The sequence below is a fragment of the Melanaphis sacchari genome, unplaced genomic scaffold, assembly GCF_002803265.2.
Source record: "Melanaphis sacchari strain LSU unplaced genomic scaffold, SCAv2.0 Contig2_pilon_pilon, whole genome shotgun sequence".
Lineage (NCBI taxonomy): Eukaryota > Metazoa > Arthropoda > Insecta > Hemiptera > Aphididae > Melanaphis > Melanaphis sacchari.
Window position 1 is genome coordinate 1,787,401 of NW_020271173.1, and position 16,875 is coordinate 1,804,275.

General features: G+C 29.6%; 2 protein-coding genes across 2 annotated transcripts; both read left to right on the forward strand.

The window, feature by feature from the left end:
• Positions 1-3,147: 3,147 nt before the first annotated feature.
• On the forward strand, positions 3,148-3,897 carry LOC112595880. The gene has a single exon (XM_025341270.1). It carries the CDS (start codon positions 3,148-3,150, stop codon positions 3,895-3,897), a length of 750 nt encoding a protein of 249 aa, XP_025197055.1.
• Positions 3,898-9,730: 5,833 nt separating this feature from the next.
• On the forward strand, positions 9,731-10,924 carry LOC112595881. The gene is made up of 3 exons (XM_025341271.1): positions 9,731-9,793; positions 10,210-10,410; positions 10,646-10,924. The coding sequence occupies exons 1-3, from the start codon at positions 9,731-9,733 to the stop codon at positions 10,922-10,924; spliced, it is 543 nt and encodes a 180-aa protein (XP_025197056.1).
• The last annotated feature ends 5,951 nt before the right edge of the window (positions 10,925-16,875 follow it).

A 16,875-nucleotide genomic window follows, 5' to 3' on the forward strand; every position in this document is an offset into this window, starting at 1 on the left:
ATAAATTATTTATTTACCATCGCCCGTCTATAATAGTATTATACTGCTGCCTAAAATATCACAGATGATGTCCTATAGTCTATACCATATCGATTATTTTGTATTTTCATTTAGACTTTCCCTCGTTGTATTGATACAATTCGTTTTTCATTCAACAATTGCCTGCTGTGAATTTGATTGCTAATTTTTGATAAGTAAATATCACTATTGTATAATAGTTTTCGGAGGTAAATATTGCGTCGACAGATTATAAAAACACGTAGCAACAGTTGTGTACCTATACTAGATCTAATAATCCATGCGTGTAACAATTGACCTTTGTTATTACCTGTTGTATTTTGATAAGTCAGCTTGTTAGTTAATTATTTAATACTTTGTTTCCCACGATAAATCAATAAATAATAAGTGATACTTAGAAATGGGTAATTTCATTGATGATCATAAATCGATCTGCATGCATTAACTATCAGCCGTATATCAGTAGCGTAAAAAATAATTTGTTCAGAATAAGAAGGTCAAATATATTCAAAAATATATTTTTTTTTTATTCTGTATTCATATACAAGTTTATTTAGTTTACTTCATAACTAACACATTATGTATAAAATAATTTAAGTTATAAACATATGGTTAAAATCTTAAAACTAAATGTATGTGATAAATGTTAAATGTCAACTGATATTAAGTTAGTAATTTCAACAGTATACATTAAAACAGTATTTTGTTAAATTATCAAGCATGTAGCTTACTCAAATAATAATTTATTATCAAAAGTATCTATTACAGCATTGTTGTGGTATTTTAAATCAACTGAAATCATAAAAATAAAGCTAAAATAATTCTCATTGTTGTACAAATCACATACATTAAATTGGGGCATTGTATATTACATGCACATGTACAGGATAAAATAAACATAATTTTAATCACTGCATGGAAATGTAATATTCAAAAGAGCACGTAACAATAAATTCAAATAAAAACAATAATATACAAAATGTCTTTTTTTTATGTGTAATCAATCAATTTTTCCAATTACAAAAATAAGAAAAACTTAAATATTGTATTTTTAACGTTTTAAAGCTGTATTGTGATATAATATCGATATTTGACACTATACTTCTTAAATTTTCTAAACATGTTAACAGTTTAAATATCTATATTGACTATATCACATAATTTTGATACGACTAACATATTGTATGGTATTATTATTATCATAGTAGGAGGTATGTATACTAATGTGATATGTGCGTTAGTATCAATTATAACTACAGAATAATATCTTATGACATAGGAATGTAAAATATTTAATTTTAAATAAATTGAAAATTTTCCTGAATTAAAAATAGTTATGAAGTATTAAAAGTATTATTTTTTATATTTTCATTGTATCAGAAATTATTGTCAGATAAAGGTGCAATATATGTGTTATATAGGAACTTACAAACCTAATAACATTTAAAAAAATTATATTGCATTTATTATTTATTAACAATATGGAACTATTATTGATAACAATTGTTTGAAAAATACATCTAGTTAAGCAAATATAAAATAAAAATGGTTTAAATGATATTAAATTATTTAAATATATAAATATAATATTAACGTATAGTTTTGTCAATGTTGAAGTGTGCATACTTCATAGACATGATTTAGGATGTAATAATGACAAAAGCTTTTAGAAAAAACAATATATTTTATATAAATAACAAAACACTCAATGAAATACGGTTATGCTGAAAAATGAAAAGCAAATAGTAAAACACAGAACGATATTAACAAATATTTATAAAGTATGTCATTAAATTAATATACTTTAATGATTAAACGTATAAACGTGCTTACTGCAGTAATTTCAAACACGTTTCACATCACACATACCTAATGTTTTACTTCCCTTGTTCTATTAACTCTGTATTGACCGTTCGAGTAGAAATTCGACAAAATTTAGACGTGTAATTTCTAGCTCTCTATTTTTTTTTTCTTTTATTGATATTTTTTTGCTCACTTTAATGAATTATTATGACGAAATTAATTTTATGATGAATAGCCATCGATCGTTCACCATATCGCTTGTAAGTCATTTATAATAATTTACACGTACTACGATATCAGTATTAAAACCAAAATCCGCATTGAACTCTTTCTCGCACAACGAATTCAGCATCGGTTTATTACCGTAACGATGAGTATGGCGGCAGCGATAGATGGACAAATTGCCGGTTATTTGACGCATGCCGCACGTGCCGGACACGCGCGCGGTTATCGGATACGACATCCCCATAATTTTTTAATATAATATACCAATACGATATAACATAGCATAACACGATATATCATATTGGTGCCCGCTGGTACGCGCGTCTCCGTACATAATTGGGTAGGCGAAACGCGTATGACATTTTCAAGTTATCGGTTTCGTGTCTAACAAGGATTTAGGATTTTTTTGTGTTCCGGTTGTAGGTTTCAACATAAACATAAGTTAGTTTAGAACATCGTCAGTTGTGACCGTTCGTCCGTTAGTTACCAGTACACGGTAAAGATTGTTGATATACAATTATTTTAAATAATTGAATACTACGATAGAATAAGTAAAAATAATTTTTAAACGGTTCTATTAAACGTTAATTCATACTGATAACCAATATTCAAAAATAAGTATCAATATATAAAAGCTACCGAGTTTTTTTTTTTTTTAACTATAGTTTATTGCGTTGTATTATTTCAAATACGTTTGAAAGTACGTTTTAAACACGACTTCAATAAGTAAAGTAAATATTTTACTAAAAGATCAAAACGATTGCCTAATTAATCTGCACGGTGAACCAATAACAGTTCGTTTACAAATAACACACGACTATGGCGCTCAAATTTAATATAAAAAGTGTTACAATAAAAAAACCCGTCAGTATAGTGTCAACAGTGAAGAAGACTAAACCTAAAATAATCAAAACCAAGCTCACGAAAAATAATTTAATTTTTCTTCGTTCGTTACAATAATGGATGATTCATATTTAGACGTAATGGTCGACTATGTCGACGATTGTAAAATAACACAAATGCAATATCATTTGTTCACGCCGTATTCAAGCGCTGCTCTATCGCACAACGAAGAAATTAGGTAGAATTAATGTTCAAAACATGGATTCTTACACTTTGCCGTGTGAAAGTTATATTTACCTAGAGGGGAAAGTAAATAAACCTACCGATGCAGTTGGAGAAGTTCGTTTTTCGAATAATGGATTGACGTTTTTATTCTCTGAAATGCGATATGAAATAAACGGAATAGAAATACAAAAATTGAAAACACCCGGAGTGTCGTCTTGTTTGAAAGCATACTGCTCTTATACTCCCAATGACTTGAATGCGTTAGACAACTGTGCTTGGGACTCGAAAATGGACAGTGAAGATAACAAACATTTTATGACAGATAATGTATTTACCAGATGTATCCCTCTAAAACATTTATTCGGATTTTGTGAAGATTATAAAAAAATATTACTCAATTGCAATCAACAGCTGATTTTAAATCGCGCGTCTACTGATTTAGATGTTATACATGTTGTTGGTGTCGGAGCCACTCAAAACGTTGAGAAAAATAAAAAAAATACGATTGAACTGACAAAGGTGGCTTGGAAAATGCCTATTATCAAAGTTTGCGATAAAGAAAAATTAAAATTGATAAAAGTAATAGATTCCGGTGAAACACTATCGTGCGCATTCAGAACCTGGGATCTATGTGAATATCCAGTACTTCGTAGAAATAGTTCACATTCGTGGACTGTAAAATCTAGAAGCTTGCTTGAAAAACCTAGATTTATTTTGTTTGGATTACAAACAGATCGAAAAAAAAATATACAAACCGATGCTGGACAATTCGATCATTGTTAGGTAAAAAATCTTAAAGTACACTTAAATTCTGAAGTGTATCCATATGAAGACTTTCGATGCGGTTTTAAAAATAATACCCCTAGCATACTCTACAAAGCTTATACAGACTTTCAAAAATCTTATTACGAAAGAGATTATTGTGAACCATTGTTATCAAAACATTTTTCAAAACTATGTTTCAATCGTCGTTGTCGATTTGTCACATCAGAATGATAACGTTAAATCGTCGACCGTAGACCTATGAATAGAATTTGAAACGGATACAGTTATTCCAGAAAAGACTGCAGCTTATTGTTTAATATTACTCAATCAAATTATTACATATAACCCGTTTAGTGGTAATGTTAGAAAATTGTAAACCTTGTAAATATTTATTGTAAAACTTAATATTAATAAATGAAAATTCTTTTTTTTAAATATCACGCCTGTTTTTATTTTACATAAATTATTATACATAATGTTATTTAATTACCTTAATAATAATTATTTTTCTAGTTTTTAAATATTAATCACTAAAAAAAATTATTAAAGTATGTCTATTGTCTAACCTAGATGTTGATTTGATTTTAAAGCCTCGTTTAATTTGTGTTTGTATCCTTTAGATATGTGTTTTGCAGATTTCAGTTTAGCCGATAATTTAATTGAAGATAAAAATTCTTTGCTATCTGCTGGATTACATTTTTGTGACATTACTTCTTCTGTTATCTAAAAAGAAAATTATTAATTAAAGTTCATTTAAATATATTGTAACTTCATAAAAATGTACGGATTGTGTATTTCTACGGTTTAGTTCTATTAATAATGATAATTCTTTTTTAAAAATTACCAAATTTTCATTATCGGCCGCAATTATTTTTAACAAGCGATTTTTATATGATATATTCTAAAAATAATTAACATAATAAAGCTGTTTAACAAAATAAATAAGATTATTAATTATAATTACAATATTTAAAAAAAAAAGATAGTTATAAATTTATTTTTTTTGAAGCAATATTCAATATTTATTGCTTTATTGCTCATATAGCAATATATTTTTTTAATTTTTAAGTATACATAATATTTCATAGAAGTTGTTCCACAAAGATTTACTAAGTATTTGACAAATTATATTATCCACCAAATTATTTGAAATTTGTATATATTAGTGAACTATACTGCACATATTTGGTATATATATATATTTATTTGTATTTACTTTATATTCATAATAAATGAGCAAAAAAAGTAATGTAAGTGTAACACCAACGAAATACAACTTTGAGTGCTTGATTTTCTTATTATGTTTTAAAATTTTCTGGAAAAATATTTTTTAATAAATATTTATTAATTTTATACATTAAAAAATAATAAAATTTGTAGTTTTTAGTTTTTTCAACTCACTTGGTCTTCAACAGCATCAGGATGTACATCTGTAATACCTAGTATAAAATTATATATAAATGTATCTTATACTTAAAATGTTGGCTGTTCTAACTGTATATCATAAATACATAATGCATTTACTATAGTTTATAATAAGTGGGTATTTGAGTTGTTATTAAACACCATGATAATTTGTAAACAGAAGAACCCAAAATTATAATATCATAGATAAAGAACAAATTATCTATTAACATGCTCAATACTTAATGCAAATATACAAAGTGTGATACTAATTAATTTACTTTTTATAAATTGGTAGTTACAGGGACGAATAAGGACCAAGAAAAATTAATATTTAGAAAACTTTCACTTGGTACGAGGGAAAATTTTATAGACATAAAAAAAAAAAAAAATAAGGAAACTATAGATAGATATTATAACAGAACTTATTTTTTTTTTTTTTATAATATTAATCAATAATTTAAATTAAATTAAAATATTCAAATATAAGTCGTCTTTGTCTAAAATACTATTACAATATTTATAAAATTATTTTATACTTGAAATTAAAAAAAAATATGCTATGTAATTGAATCCTATTTTTATTAAAGCTATTATCTAAGATAAGCAATTAATCTGTATAGAATAACCTTGTGTTAATTGCAAGTATATGTAATGTATATGGATATATAGTGTTTTAATATAGTAGGTATACAGAGAAACACTAGTTTAAAACGTATAACATAATGTTAAAACATTCTAAACAGAGATTCTAAATCACTTACAATATTCACCTCTACACTGCCACATTCAGTTAGACGCTGAAACTCAGATAGAGGTGTCGCTGATAAACCGATATCATATACGAGTATCACAGATGTGAGGGTGAATATTTCGAGTAACAACATTGTTAATTTGTTTATTAAAATTTGGGCGTTCAAAGTTATACGTTATACCTATCTAAATAAATTTAACAAATTAATACGTTCCTATAGACAGTATAGACGATCAACTCGAAAAATATGATTGGTAAACAATATATTGACATGCATAATAAAAATAAACAAAAACGGTAAAACTACTAAATCAACGTGATATTATATTATTTATTATTATTAATGAAATATAGTTATTGTCGCTGTGCACTAATAAAAATAACAAAAAGTAAAAAAACCAAGAAATTAACAACTATTGTGGTCTGTCTATATCTTATGCCCGGAATTTAGCTATCAGATTTATATAAACTGTCGCATTACTTTTTAACTTATTCATATCCGATCAGCTCAACTTAAACCAAACCCTAGTAAATGGTTTTCAGATGACAAAGTTATAATAGCTAGTAGCGCCGACCCTAACTTAACTTCTCTCTATTTACAAAACTATCTCCACCTTCTTGAAACATGGTATAAAGAACGGGTAGTAAAAATGAACAAGAGAAAGTCTACTCATTTTATGTCCACTCTTCGACATGACACATGCTCGATACTTTTCCTTAACAACCAAATATTACCTAATGCCCAATAGGCAAAGTGTGCGATATCTTAGAATTCACATCGACCGTCGACTACCTTGGCCATCATACATCAAACGCAAAATTATCATACTAAACAACGGTCTTTGTCTCTTACGACCCTTATTAACATCCAAAAAATTAAAACTACTCAATAAACTACTAATCTACAAACTTCTCATAAGACCCATCTGGACATATGATATTTAGCTCTGGGATGCAGCAAAAATATCTAACATTAATTGTATTCAAAGACTCCATACAAAAATTCTTCATATCGTTTCAAAAGCTCCATTCTATATTTCTAACAAATCCCTCCATTCTAATTTCAAAATGCCAACTGTAACTGAACTAGCCAAACTATATTATAAGCGTTTCAATAGCCGATTAACTCAATACCCAAACCCTCTCATTAATAACCATTCCAGCCACGATTTTCAAATGAGTATTCCTAATTTATTTAAAAAAAATAAATGCTTATTACAATAATGACAGTATTTAATTTTTATTTTACCTCGGTCCTTCAACTAAAGGTCGAGGGACGCTAACTTTGGCCGCATACGTGCCAATTTATGTGAATTTCAACGTAATAATATAACCATTTAAATGGTTTTCAACAATGAATAACTTCCAAGTGTAAAATATTGATTCTCAATTATTGTACAATTCCTATAAATAATAATTGTATGCTATGCGTTATCTCATTATAAGTACATGTATTCGTGTACTAGTCGACATGACAACTAATTTATTATTTTTTAATAGAGTTGTGCAAATGATACAACATCGTACCTATATAATATTATGCGCGTGTATAATGTACCTATTTGAATTAGGCACACCGTAATAAACGTGCCGTGTAACGTTTGCTATTGTTGCAAGTGTTGCAACAGATCTAAACAATAACATAGGTACACTGATTTTTTTTACCAGTTAAATGTATAAGAATTATACGTATATAAATCTAAAAAGTACACTCTTCATACTAAAATATATAGTACTATCGTAAAATTGACATATGTAGACACATAGCATACATGGTATTCTTCAAAATTTATTACGCATATTAATTATTATACTCAAAATGTTTATTATAATTTGTTGTTTTTAATTTTAATCCTAATAAATAACGTAATATTATAATCACTGATAAAGTGATAAATGATATTAGTTGCATCATTTTTCGATATTGTGTAATTCACTAAATTTGTTTTTTTATGTGATTTTGAACTGAGCCTCATTCTTTTTCATGAAAGTTTTCAAAATAGTTATAAATTAAACACTAAACTAATAAGTTAAAAATAAAAACCACTACGAACATTAATTACAGACATACAACTTTTTAAATGAAATAATAAAATAAAATATTTATAAATCCTTAATTTATCAATTCAAAGTGATAAGAGATAACTAATATCTTAGAATTAAATTATGTTTTACGGCATTTATCCAATGTTTTTAGTCAAAAATTTCTGTTGACTGTGACTTTGAATGAAGGTTGCTTACAAAGTCCCTAAAGAGTCATGAAAATGGCTGTCATATTTACTTCGTAAAAAATAGTTATTTTTTTATACGATAAACTCATGTCTGAACACAGCTTGCGCGAACCCTGGGGACCAATCGTTTATTTGAAAGCAGAGACCAATGTATTCATCCCCTTTCAAACTCCCAGTAACTATGGTAGTTATTATTAGTGTGCTTGTACAGTAAAGTAGCAGTAGAGTAATCCAAAATCAGTTATTTTGTTTATGTTTTACATATTATTTATATTGTTTTATTATGTACTTGTATATCTAAAGGTCTTAACAATTATAATTGTACTATATTATCATTTATTTTTGTATAATTTAAAATAAATAATGTATATAAATTAATAAAATGCATAAATACACAGTCTATTTATATGCGTATAATACATATGAAATTCCAAATATAAGTTGGAGAAACTCTTGGAACGCTTTCATATTTAAATTTGAAATATTTATAAAAACATTAACGAATGGAGCAATAAAAATGTGTTATCATAATTAAATTTACTATCGTTTGTTAACATTTTTTGAGGTGTCTTATCTTAGCTTTTTCTAAAAAATAACCTTTTTAAAATGTGGCTAGTTTTAAATCTAAATAACTATAACTTGTTGAAATTGTTTTCAATCAAAACTCCAATGCTTCCCACAAAAAAAAAAAAAAAACACAGTCGTAAAATTAATTTTTACATTGTCGTTTTTAGAATCTAAAATGTATAGATTATACTGTCATACGTAAATAGGTTTATAAGCATAATTATGTAACAAAAGAAGTGTTGGGATTAGAAAATAATAACAATAAAGTTATATAGTTAAAATCTTAATTATTTTATCTTATCGTATACTAAAATTTTGTTAGGTTAGAGAAAATAAAACAATTTAGACTAGGATTATAAAAATATTAACTTTAAACTCGTAACTTGTGTATTGTTGTTACTTATCCTAATTTTACAATTTAACAATTTAAAAAAAAAAAACAAAATAAGTTTAAGTATTTTTATATTCGCATGGTAAATAATAATAATAATAATAAAACAGAGCATTTATCTACCTACGCATATGTTGCAAGGGAAAATTGAGAAATTTTTCTTATTCATGCATGATGTGTTTTTTGATCAAAGTATATTAACATAACTGAAACGTGTTATAAAATCAATAACTTTTAATATCTAAAATAGACCAATGACCCTTATAATTAGACGAAAAATCACTCAGCGCATTTTTATCAAATAATAAACATAATAATATTTGTAACAAATACGCGGTCGATAGCATTTGTGCAATCAGTTTTTCAACGAACTTTTTTTTTTTTTTTTCTTGAAACGTGAAATTATGGACAACAATTTGCAAATATTTTTAGTATAAAATCCAAACACCGTTCGCAAACTTTTCACAATCTACAACCGTCCGTCTCCTACGGGGCTATTTAAAAATGAACGCTTTGACAATAGTCGTGACTGTACTGTCCGCAACAGTGACCATCTCAGCCATCGAGGTAAGTGACATCGTCTCGCAGCGATATTATGAATTATTATTTCAAAAACAAACGTACACCATAACATCGTGTCACATGCGAACCAGAGCACGGCCTATCGCTGTCTAGTGTTTTCCAACCCACGGGGTCTTGAATTTTTTTTTTTTTATTGGTTTTAAGAGTCACATTGATATATTTTCATGAGACCGGAAGAATAAACTTTATAACTACAACGCTGAAACCCATAATCTCCACAGAACGACGGCACGACTAGACTTTTTATTCTTTTTGCGGGTCGCTTGGCAAGCGACAGCGTAATGTGATAATATAAAGTGTAACGAGTCGCCGCCGCGTCATAAAGGTTGGGAAACACTGGTCTGCTGTGCGACGCGTGTTTTTATTTTTATTTTTTTGTTTATTGTTTTCCTACCGTCCAGGTCACGCCGATCTCGTACGGCTCGTACAAAAACCCGTCGACATGTCGCACCGCGGAACCGTTCGGTGCGACGGCACTCGACCGTACGGACTCCGACGGCGAAGGTTGCACCTGCAGTGGATCGTGGCAGCCGCAGTGCTGCTGTCCGCGTCCGCGTCCTCACAGCCAGCTGCCGACGTGCACGCGAACCTGCACTTGCCGCGTACCGCCTTGCAGCGGCCCCCCGGAAACGGAACCCGCCACCTACCAGACGGCCGCGTACTCGCCGTGGCCGACCGCGTCCACGTCCTGGCCCGGCCTCCGCTGCTCGTCCGACCCGAGCCCCGACCCGTGCCCCTGCCCTGCAGCTGCAGCAGCAGCACCAGCCGCCCCAGGCCGCCGCGGTGTGCGTGGTCCTTCGCGTTCCACATGCCGTGCTACTACGGTGCGTGCAGCAGCCGTCTTGTCCGTCCGGCGGGCCACGGCCGTCGGTTAGCGGCCCGTCGCCGACCGACTTGGCCGGGTTCGTGTCGCCCCCGCAACGACCACTGCTGCTGCCGAAGCTGATACCCGTCATGTTGAAACCGCTGTCGTTCGACGTCCACCGGCCTTCGGTTCCGTCGTACGGCCTCGGATCGGGATACGGCGGCCCAGCACCGTCGCTACCGTCGCAGTGCGGCTGCGGTTGTCCGCCGTCGTCGCCGTACGAAGAATTTTATAAATTTAATGATAAATAATAATGACCTAAGTGCAATAGTTTGACGGCATACCTATATACTATACACATAATATAATTATACGCGTTTTGCTCCGTGTAAAAAAAAAAAAAACGTGAACGCAAGTTTTGTTTTGCTTATTTTTTTATTTTATTTTATTTTTTTTTTTTTTTTGTTTACCACAAACTGCAGATATGTCATCTGCGATTTTTTAAAATGTCTATGAGGCGAAATTTGTTTTGAAGTCGATTCGCCATAGTTTTGCTCTTTGTTTTAGTCTACGCTGCTCGTTGTCGCTTTTTACTGCTGTACAATATAATAATATAGAGATAATCAATATTGTAATTGACATTTAACAGTAAAATATTTTATGAACCGCATTATTACGAGATGGACATTTTTTATTTTATTTGAATTTTATTCACAAGCTATAATAATATGGGGTAGATGTATAATACGATACGTATACACACGTAATAGTTACAAATATTTTCCACCAAAGATTAATTCGAACAACCTTAAGTACAACTACGCATATAAAGATTTTTTTTTTTTTTTTAAGTATAAAGTATAAATTATTTTTATTTTTATTTTTTTGTTACCGCTGAATAGTAAACATTTTTAATCCTGTTTAGATTTATAACAAAGTTTAATTTACCGTAACAGTAAAGTGATGCATTGGGAATTAAAATAGTATCATATAGTTATTATATATTTGTCTGATAGTGTGTTCTTGTAATTAATTTATCTACTGTTTATACATGACAAATGAATAACAGTTTGATAAAAATAATTTTTATACCACGATAGGTAAGTAATAACTATAAGAACGTGATTTAATAAATAACAATTTTCTAACAATTTTTTGTATAATATAAACTTTAAAAAATTGTTTGCATAATTAGTTTGAATTAGAATTTTAGTCGTTCTAGCTAAACTTTAAATGATAGATAACAAAGGTAAGAAATATTATTAAAACCATTTTTTTTTCTGTAGTTTAAAATAAATTAACTTGTAATACAAATGATATATGAATCTTCATTAAATACATAAACAATTAATAGGTACCTAATATTTTTTAATTAAATATGCAACTAGATATGTCATTGGTTTTATTTCGTATGCAGTTTTAAAAACATTTGGGCATATTTGCCATTTTATACGTACGTACATAATATAAAATATAAAAAAAAAAAATGTTATAAATTATATTATTAGAACATTTGTTTAACTTCCCTTTTTTATCATCTATTCGTTAGGACTCCAAAAATCGTTTACTATAATTATTAAAGCACTCAGCTATGGTACCCCAGTAGAACAGTAAGATAGTAATAATAGTACTTATACATAGTATATATCTATTAAATAAGAAAACACTGATCTAAAAACAACAAAAATTCTATTGCAGTTACATCGAAGCAATATTACAATTTACAATGTTAATTGTTACAAATTTAGTATTTATTCAATAAACTGAACTGTTCATTTGTATTCCGCATTTCTATATGCACATTAAACATACCCACCATTAATATTATAATATGGATAACTGGACTTCTATTAGCATTTGAATGTGACTCCGGACGACTAACTTGTGTTCCACACTCGTAATTATTATAAATTTCATTATGCATTCAACGACATGAAACAATTATCAGTATGATAATTTAAATCATTTGTACGATACGTTTTCATAATATTGTGTTAATAAATCATAAGCTAGCTTATATACCTACATGCTATTATTAATACTGATAGTTTTTAAAAATAGCATTATTAAAACAATATGTAATTACACAAATCAATAATATAATGTATTTATGGCTAGCTAATACAAATACTTTTTTTCCATTAATTAAATAACTTAATAAAAAAAAAAAACACTGCCTATTATAATATTACACTATAATAATTGTTTGAATAAATAAAATTAAATAAAACGATGGTTAATATACACTCCTATATTGTGATTACATACAGTTCATATTTTTAATTTTTAGTAATGTTAGACACAATACTAATCAGTATTGTTTTTACATTGAAAATTTATGGTGTATTTTGTATATGTTTGATGATGCTTACTCATACATTAGTGTTACTGTATTCGTCTGAAAAATTTAAGTACACAATGTGGTTTTAAATTCAGTTAAATTTAAAGTAGATAAAATATAATATATTTTAGTCTACTTAAAGTTAAAATACGCATACGTATTATATAATAAAATACTATTAAAAACTAAAAATATCGTTCAATTACAAGTCGTTTTACTGTTGAATCATTATTGAAATGTGGTATTTTTATTACCAGCTGACAATCTTTAACGAGTTGAACCAAAAACACTTTATAATTCTAAAGAACTTAATTGCGTATGCATTTTTAAAATATGTTTATTAATTTTACGTAACTAGCTCAACCCGCAATAATTAAAATAATCGTATATAATGAACCCAAGGGGATTAAGAAAAACCTACCAATAGTGACTATTCCACGTAATCGTTTTGCAAGTATCTAATAACCGTATATATGTATAGCAGAACGTTAAGTTCAAACATTTTCTTTTGATGCCACTGCGGTTCTTAGATATATTAAAAACAATCCGTTATAATATAGAACGTGACGAGGATAATGGCCAATTTAAGGACGCGCGCAGTTTTTCCGATTATCAGTCTTGTTCTTCTCGCACTAATATTATTACGTACAGCTTATTTCTGACTGCATCACTATTATTATTAATCACGTATTGCATATGTGTCCGCCCCGATCATTACGAACGTATAATGTTTCTCGTACCCCGCAACGTTCATCCTGATGCTGCGAGCAAAACATAAATAATGCGATTTTCGAGAAGAGAATATTATCATATTGACGCGAACGTCTTCACCACAACACAGCAGCGCGTCGGGCAGTAAAATAGATGTTATTTTTCGGAGAACGCGATTAAAGAACACATTCGAATTAAAAACGGAACAATATCGTCGCGCGTTATGAAACATACATACATAAGACTGCTGCAATATAACGTGTACATGCCCACAATACGTACACACACATATATATATATATATGTATAGTATTGTATAAAACAAAACAAAACAACAACAACAACGATGATAATAATAATAACAGCTACTATTATATTACACTCCTCCGTCGCCCGGCCCTTCCGAGTCTCCTCCTCTTGTAATATCGTCTGCCGCCTCCACGGCCAGCCAGCGCGTAATAGTAATAATAATAATAATAATAATAATATGTATAATATTATAAACTCGGCTGCTTCTCGTCATCCCCTTCCTCGTCGCCCGACCGCGATTTAAACGGATGACGATAACAATATAACGATTTCGTCTCTCTCACTCTCCGCGCGCGAACACAGACACAACGATCGGTTTGTGTGTGTGTGTGTGTAATATTATATCGAAATACGCGTCCGAGCGATTTCGCAGCGGTATATAATGCAGAAAGCTCGTCGACCCGACGCGAACAGAAGGAACGGCGACAATATGATGGCCAGGCGCCCGTCTGCCGACCGCTATCCTTGTTCCGCGTGTGTGTACACGACTCACACACACCTACACAACCGCAGACCCACACACCCATTTTACACCCTCGTAATCCTCGCGCGCGCGCCGGTGTGTTGTAAACCGATTACCGCCGCCGCCGCCGCCGTAGCACTCGCGACAGACGCGGCGACGACGACGACGATGACGACGATGACGACGGAGAGACGCTACACCGACTGCAGTTAATATGATATGATGTATATATATATATATATATATAATGTAAACGCAATATAATTATTACCGCAACTTTTATCCGTTAGACCGTAGTCGTATGCATATCATAATAATCATAATAATAATAATAATAATAATAGTAATAATACGGATATAATAGATATATACGGTGGTTAGTATATGGCGCGAAGCGACGACGGAGGCGATGACTGTTCCGCGTCCGCTGTCCCTTTGCATCGCGTATATCCGGTCCGAATAACGTGTACGCGCGCGGCGGTGGTGTTAATGCGACGGAAGGATAATAATATTATTATATTATAGTAACGAACGCGTCCGGGCGGCGGGGAAGAGCAGATTTTCGTATTCATTTTATGGTCGGCCGAACGGACTTTAAGCTCGTCCGCGTATAATATATTATTATAATTGTACTGTAGATTTTGTATATACCTATATATGGCCGAGGACATCCGAGGGACGACAAAAAAAAAATAACCCATCGTGTTTTTTTTTTTTTCATTTTCATTACTTAAGCCGACTGAAAGTATCTATTTAGGTATTTAAAATAAATTTTATATTGTTTTAACTGCAAAAATTATCGTAATAAATAACTGTTTAATAATATAATATAGTCTTCGAAACACTCTTATATATCAAGTAAGCTAAAATGTACAGAAAATTAAACTTCAGACTTTCAAAATTTAAGTTTTCGTATGTGATTTTCGGTTATACGTATACTTCTGTTTAATTTTGAGTTATTTTATCTGTACAAACAATTCAAATGCTAATATGTGGAAATTCCACAAAACAAACGTATATTATATATTAGTGTAACTTGAGTATAAATGTAATTCTGGTTAAAAGTTATTCAAAACTATAAAATGAAAAGCGTTATAATATAATAATAGTATGTATTTTACAATTAAATCAAACTTAGCTGTGAATAGTGATTGTAATTTTCAGAAGAAATGAAACAACTCTAGTTTAGAAAGGAAGCTACTAACAAATGTAACTTATTTTTAAACTTATTTATTTATATATTTAAAGGCGTATATAGGTATAAAGGCATACATGTAGGATTTGAAATGATATTTTATTATTGCTGTGATAATTAATCTTAAGTTTAATATATGAAGTAATAAATAATAATAAAATCGATAAATAGATGCGGGTTCAAATGTAATATAACTTTTTATTTTTTTAATGACAGCATACATTTTTAATTTCAAAATCTAAAGCAGAATATTTTTTGAAGTATTTCTATAAATAAAAATGTTTATTGAGACAAATATAGGCAATAAGTATTTAAACTTTTTTTGAGCGGAGTGGAAAGATACAAGGATTCCTCGCAAAACGTTGATCTACTACTCAACTCACCTAAACTTAAAATACTTATAACTACTTACTAGTTTGAATATCAATTTTATGAATCGAAATACTCTAAAAAATATTTTGCTCCGGAACATAAAGTTAAAAATCTATATAGTCATTGAAAAAAGTAAAAAATTTAAGAAATTATAACAATAACATTTTTTTTTTTTTTAATGTTTTCAAAAACTTTAATAGATTATGAAACAATGAATGTTTTTCAATAAAAGATCACTTAGAGTTATGTGCCATATTAACATATAATATTTACTCAGTATTGCCATATTACGAGTTTAGTGAAGCACAGCTATAATGCTATAAAGTAATATACAATATATTATATAGAATATAAATAATGCAATTAATACCTTTATTATATGCCGACTTATATACTTATATTTTAATGTACATCATATGTTACCTTTTGTCCTTTGTAGGTACATACAATGGAACAAAACAGAATATTATTATCATTATTACTAAGCGCATTATACATTTTAATTACAAATGAACACAATACAATAGCTATGTGCATACTATGACAAGCGTAGCACTGAAACAGTAATTTTGTAAAAAAAATATGTACAATAAACAAAAGGTTAGATTTTATAACATAAAAATATATATGTATACATGTGTTATGTATAATTTTATTATATTACCATAAATAATATCATACGTTATGTTTTCTTAGTTTTATAAAGTATAATAATATGATATTATAGCGTTTATAATAGCAAACGACTAAATTTTTAATTTATTTTCGATGTGACTCGCTGTTATTAAATTTCACGCCTTTATTATTAATGAAGTCATTATTAGAAATGATGTTATTATTTTGTTTTTCATTTAAAAATGAAATGCGCTAT

What these genes read in the sequence shown, in the direction of transcription:
- LOC112595881 (XM_025341271.1), top strand. Translation starts at nt 9,731, where the DNA reads ATGAACGCTTTGACAATAGTCGTGACTGTACTGTCCGCAACAGTGACC. An exon ending in TGACCATCTCAGCCATCGAG is followed by an intron (nt 9,794 to 10,209) that starts GTAAGTGACATC and finishes CCTACCGTCCAG; the next exon opens with GTCACGCCGATCTCGTACGG. An exon ending in CGCGAACCTGCACTTGCCGC is followed by an intron (nt 10,411 to 10,645) that starts GTACCGCCTTGC and finishes TGCGTGCAGCAG; the next exon opens with CCGTCTTGTCCGTCCGGCGG.
- LOC112595880 (XM_025341270.1), top strand. Translation starts at nt 3,148, where the DNA reads ATGGATTCTTACACTTTGCCGTGTGAAAGTTATATTTACCTAGAGGGG.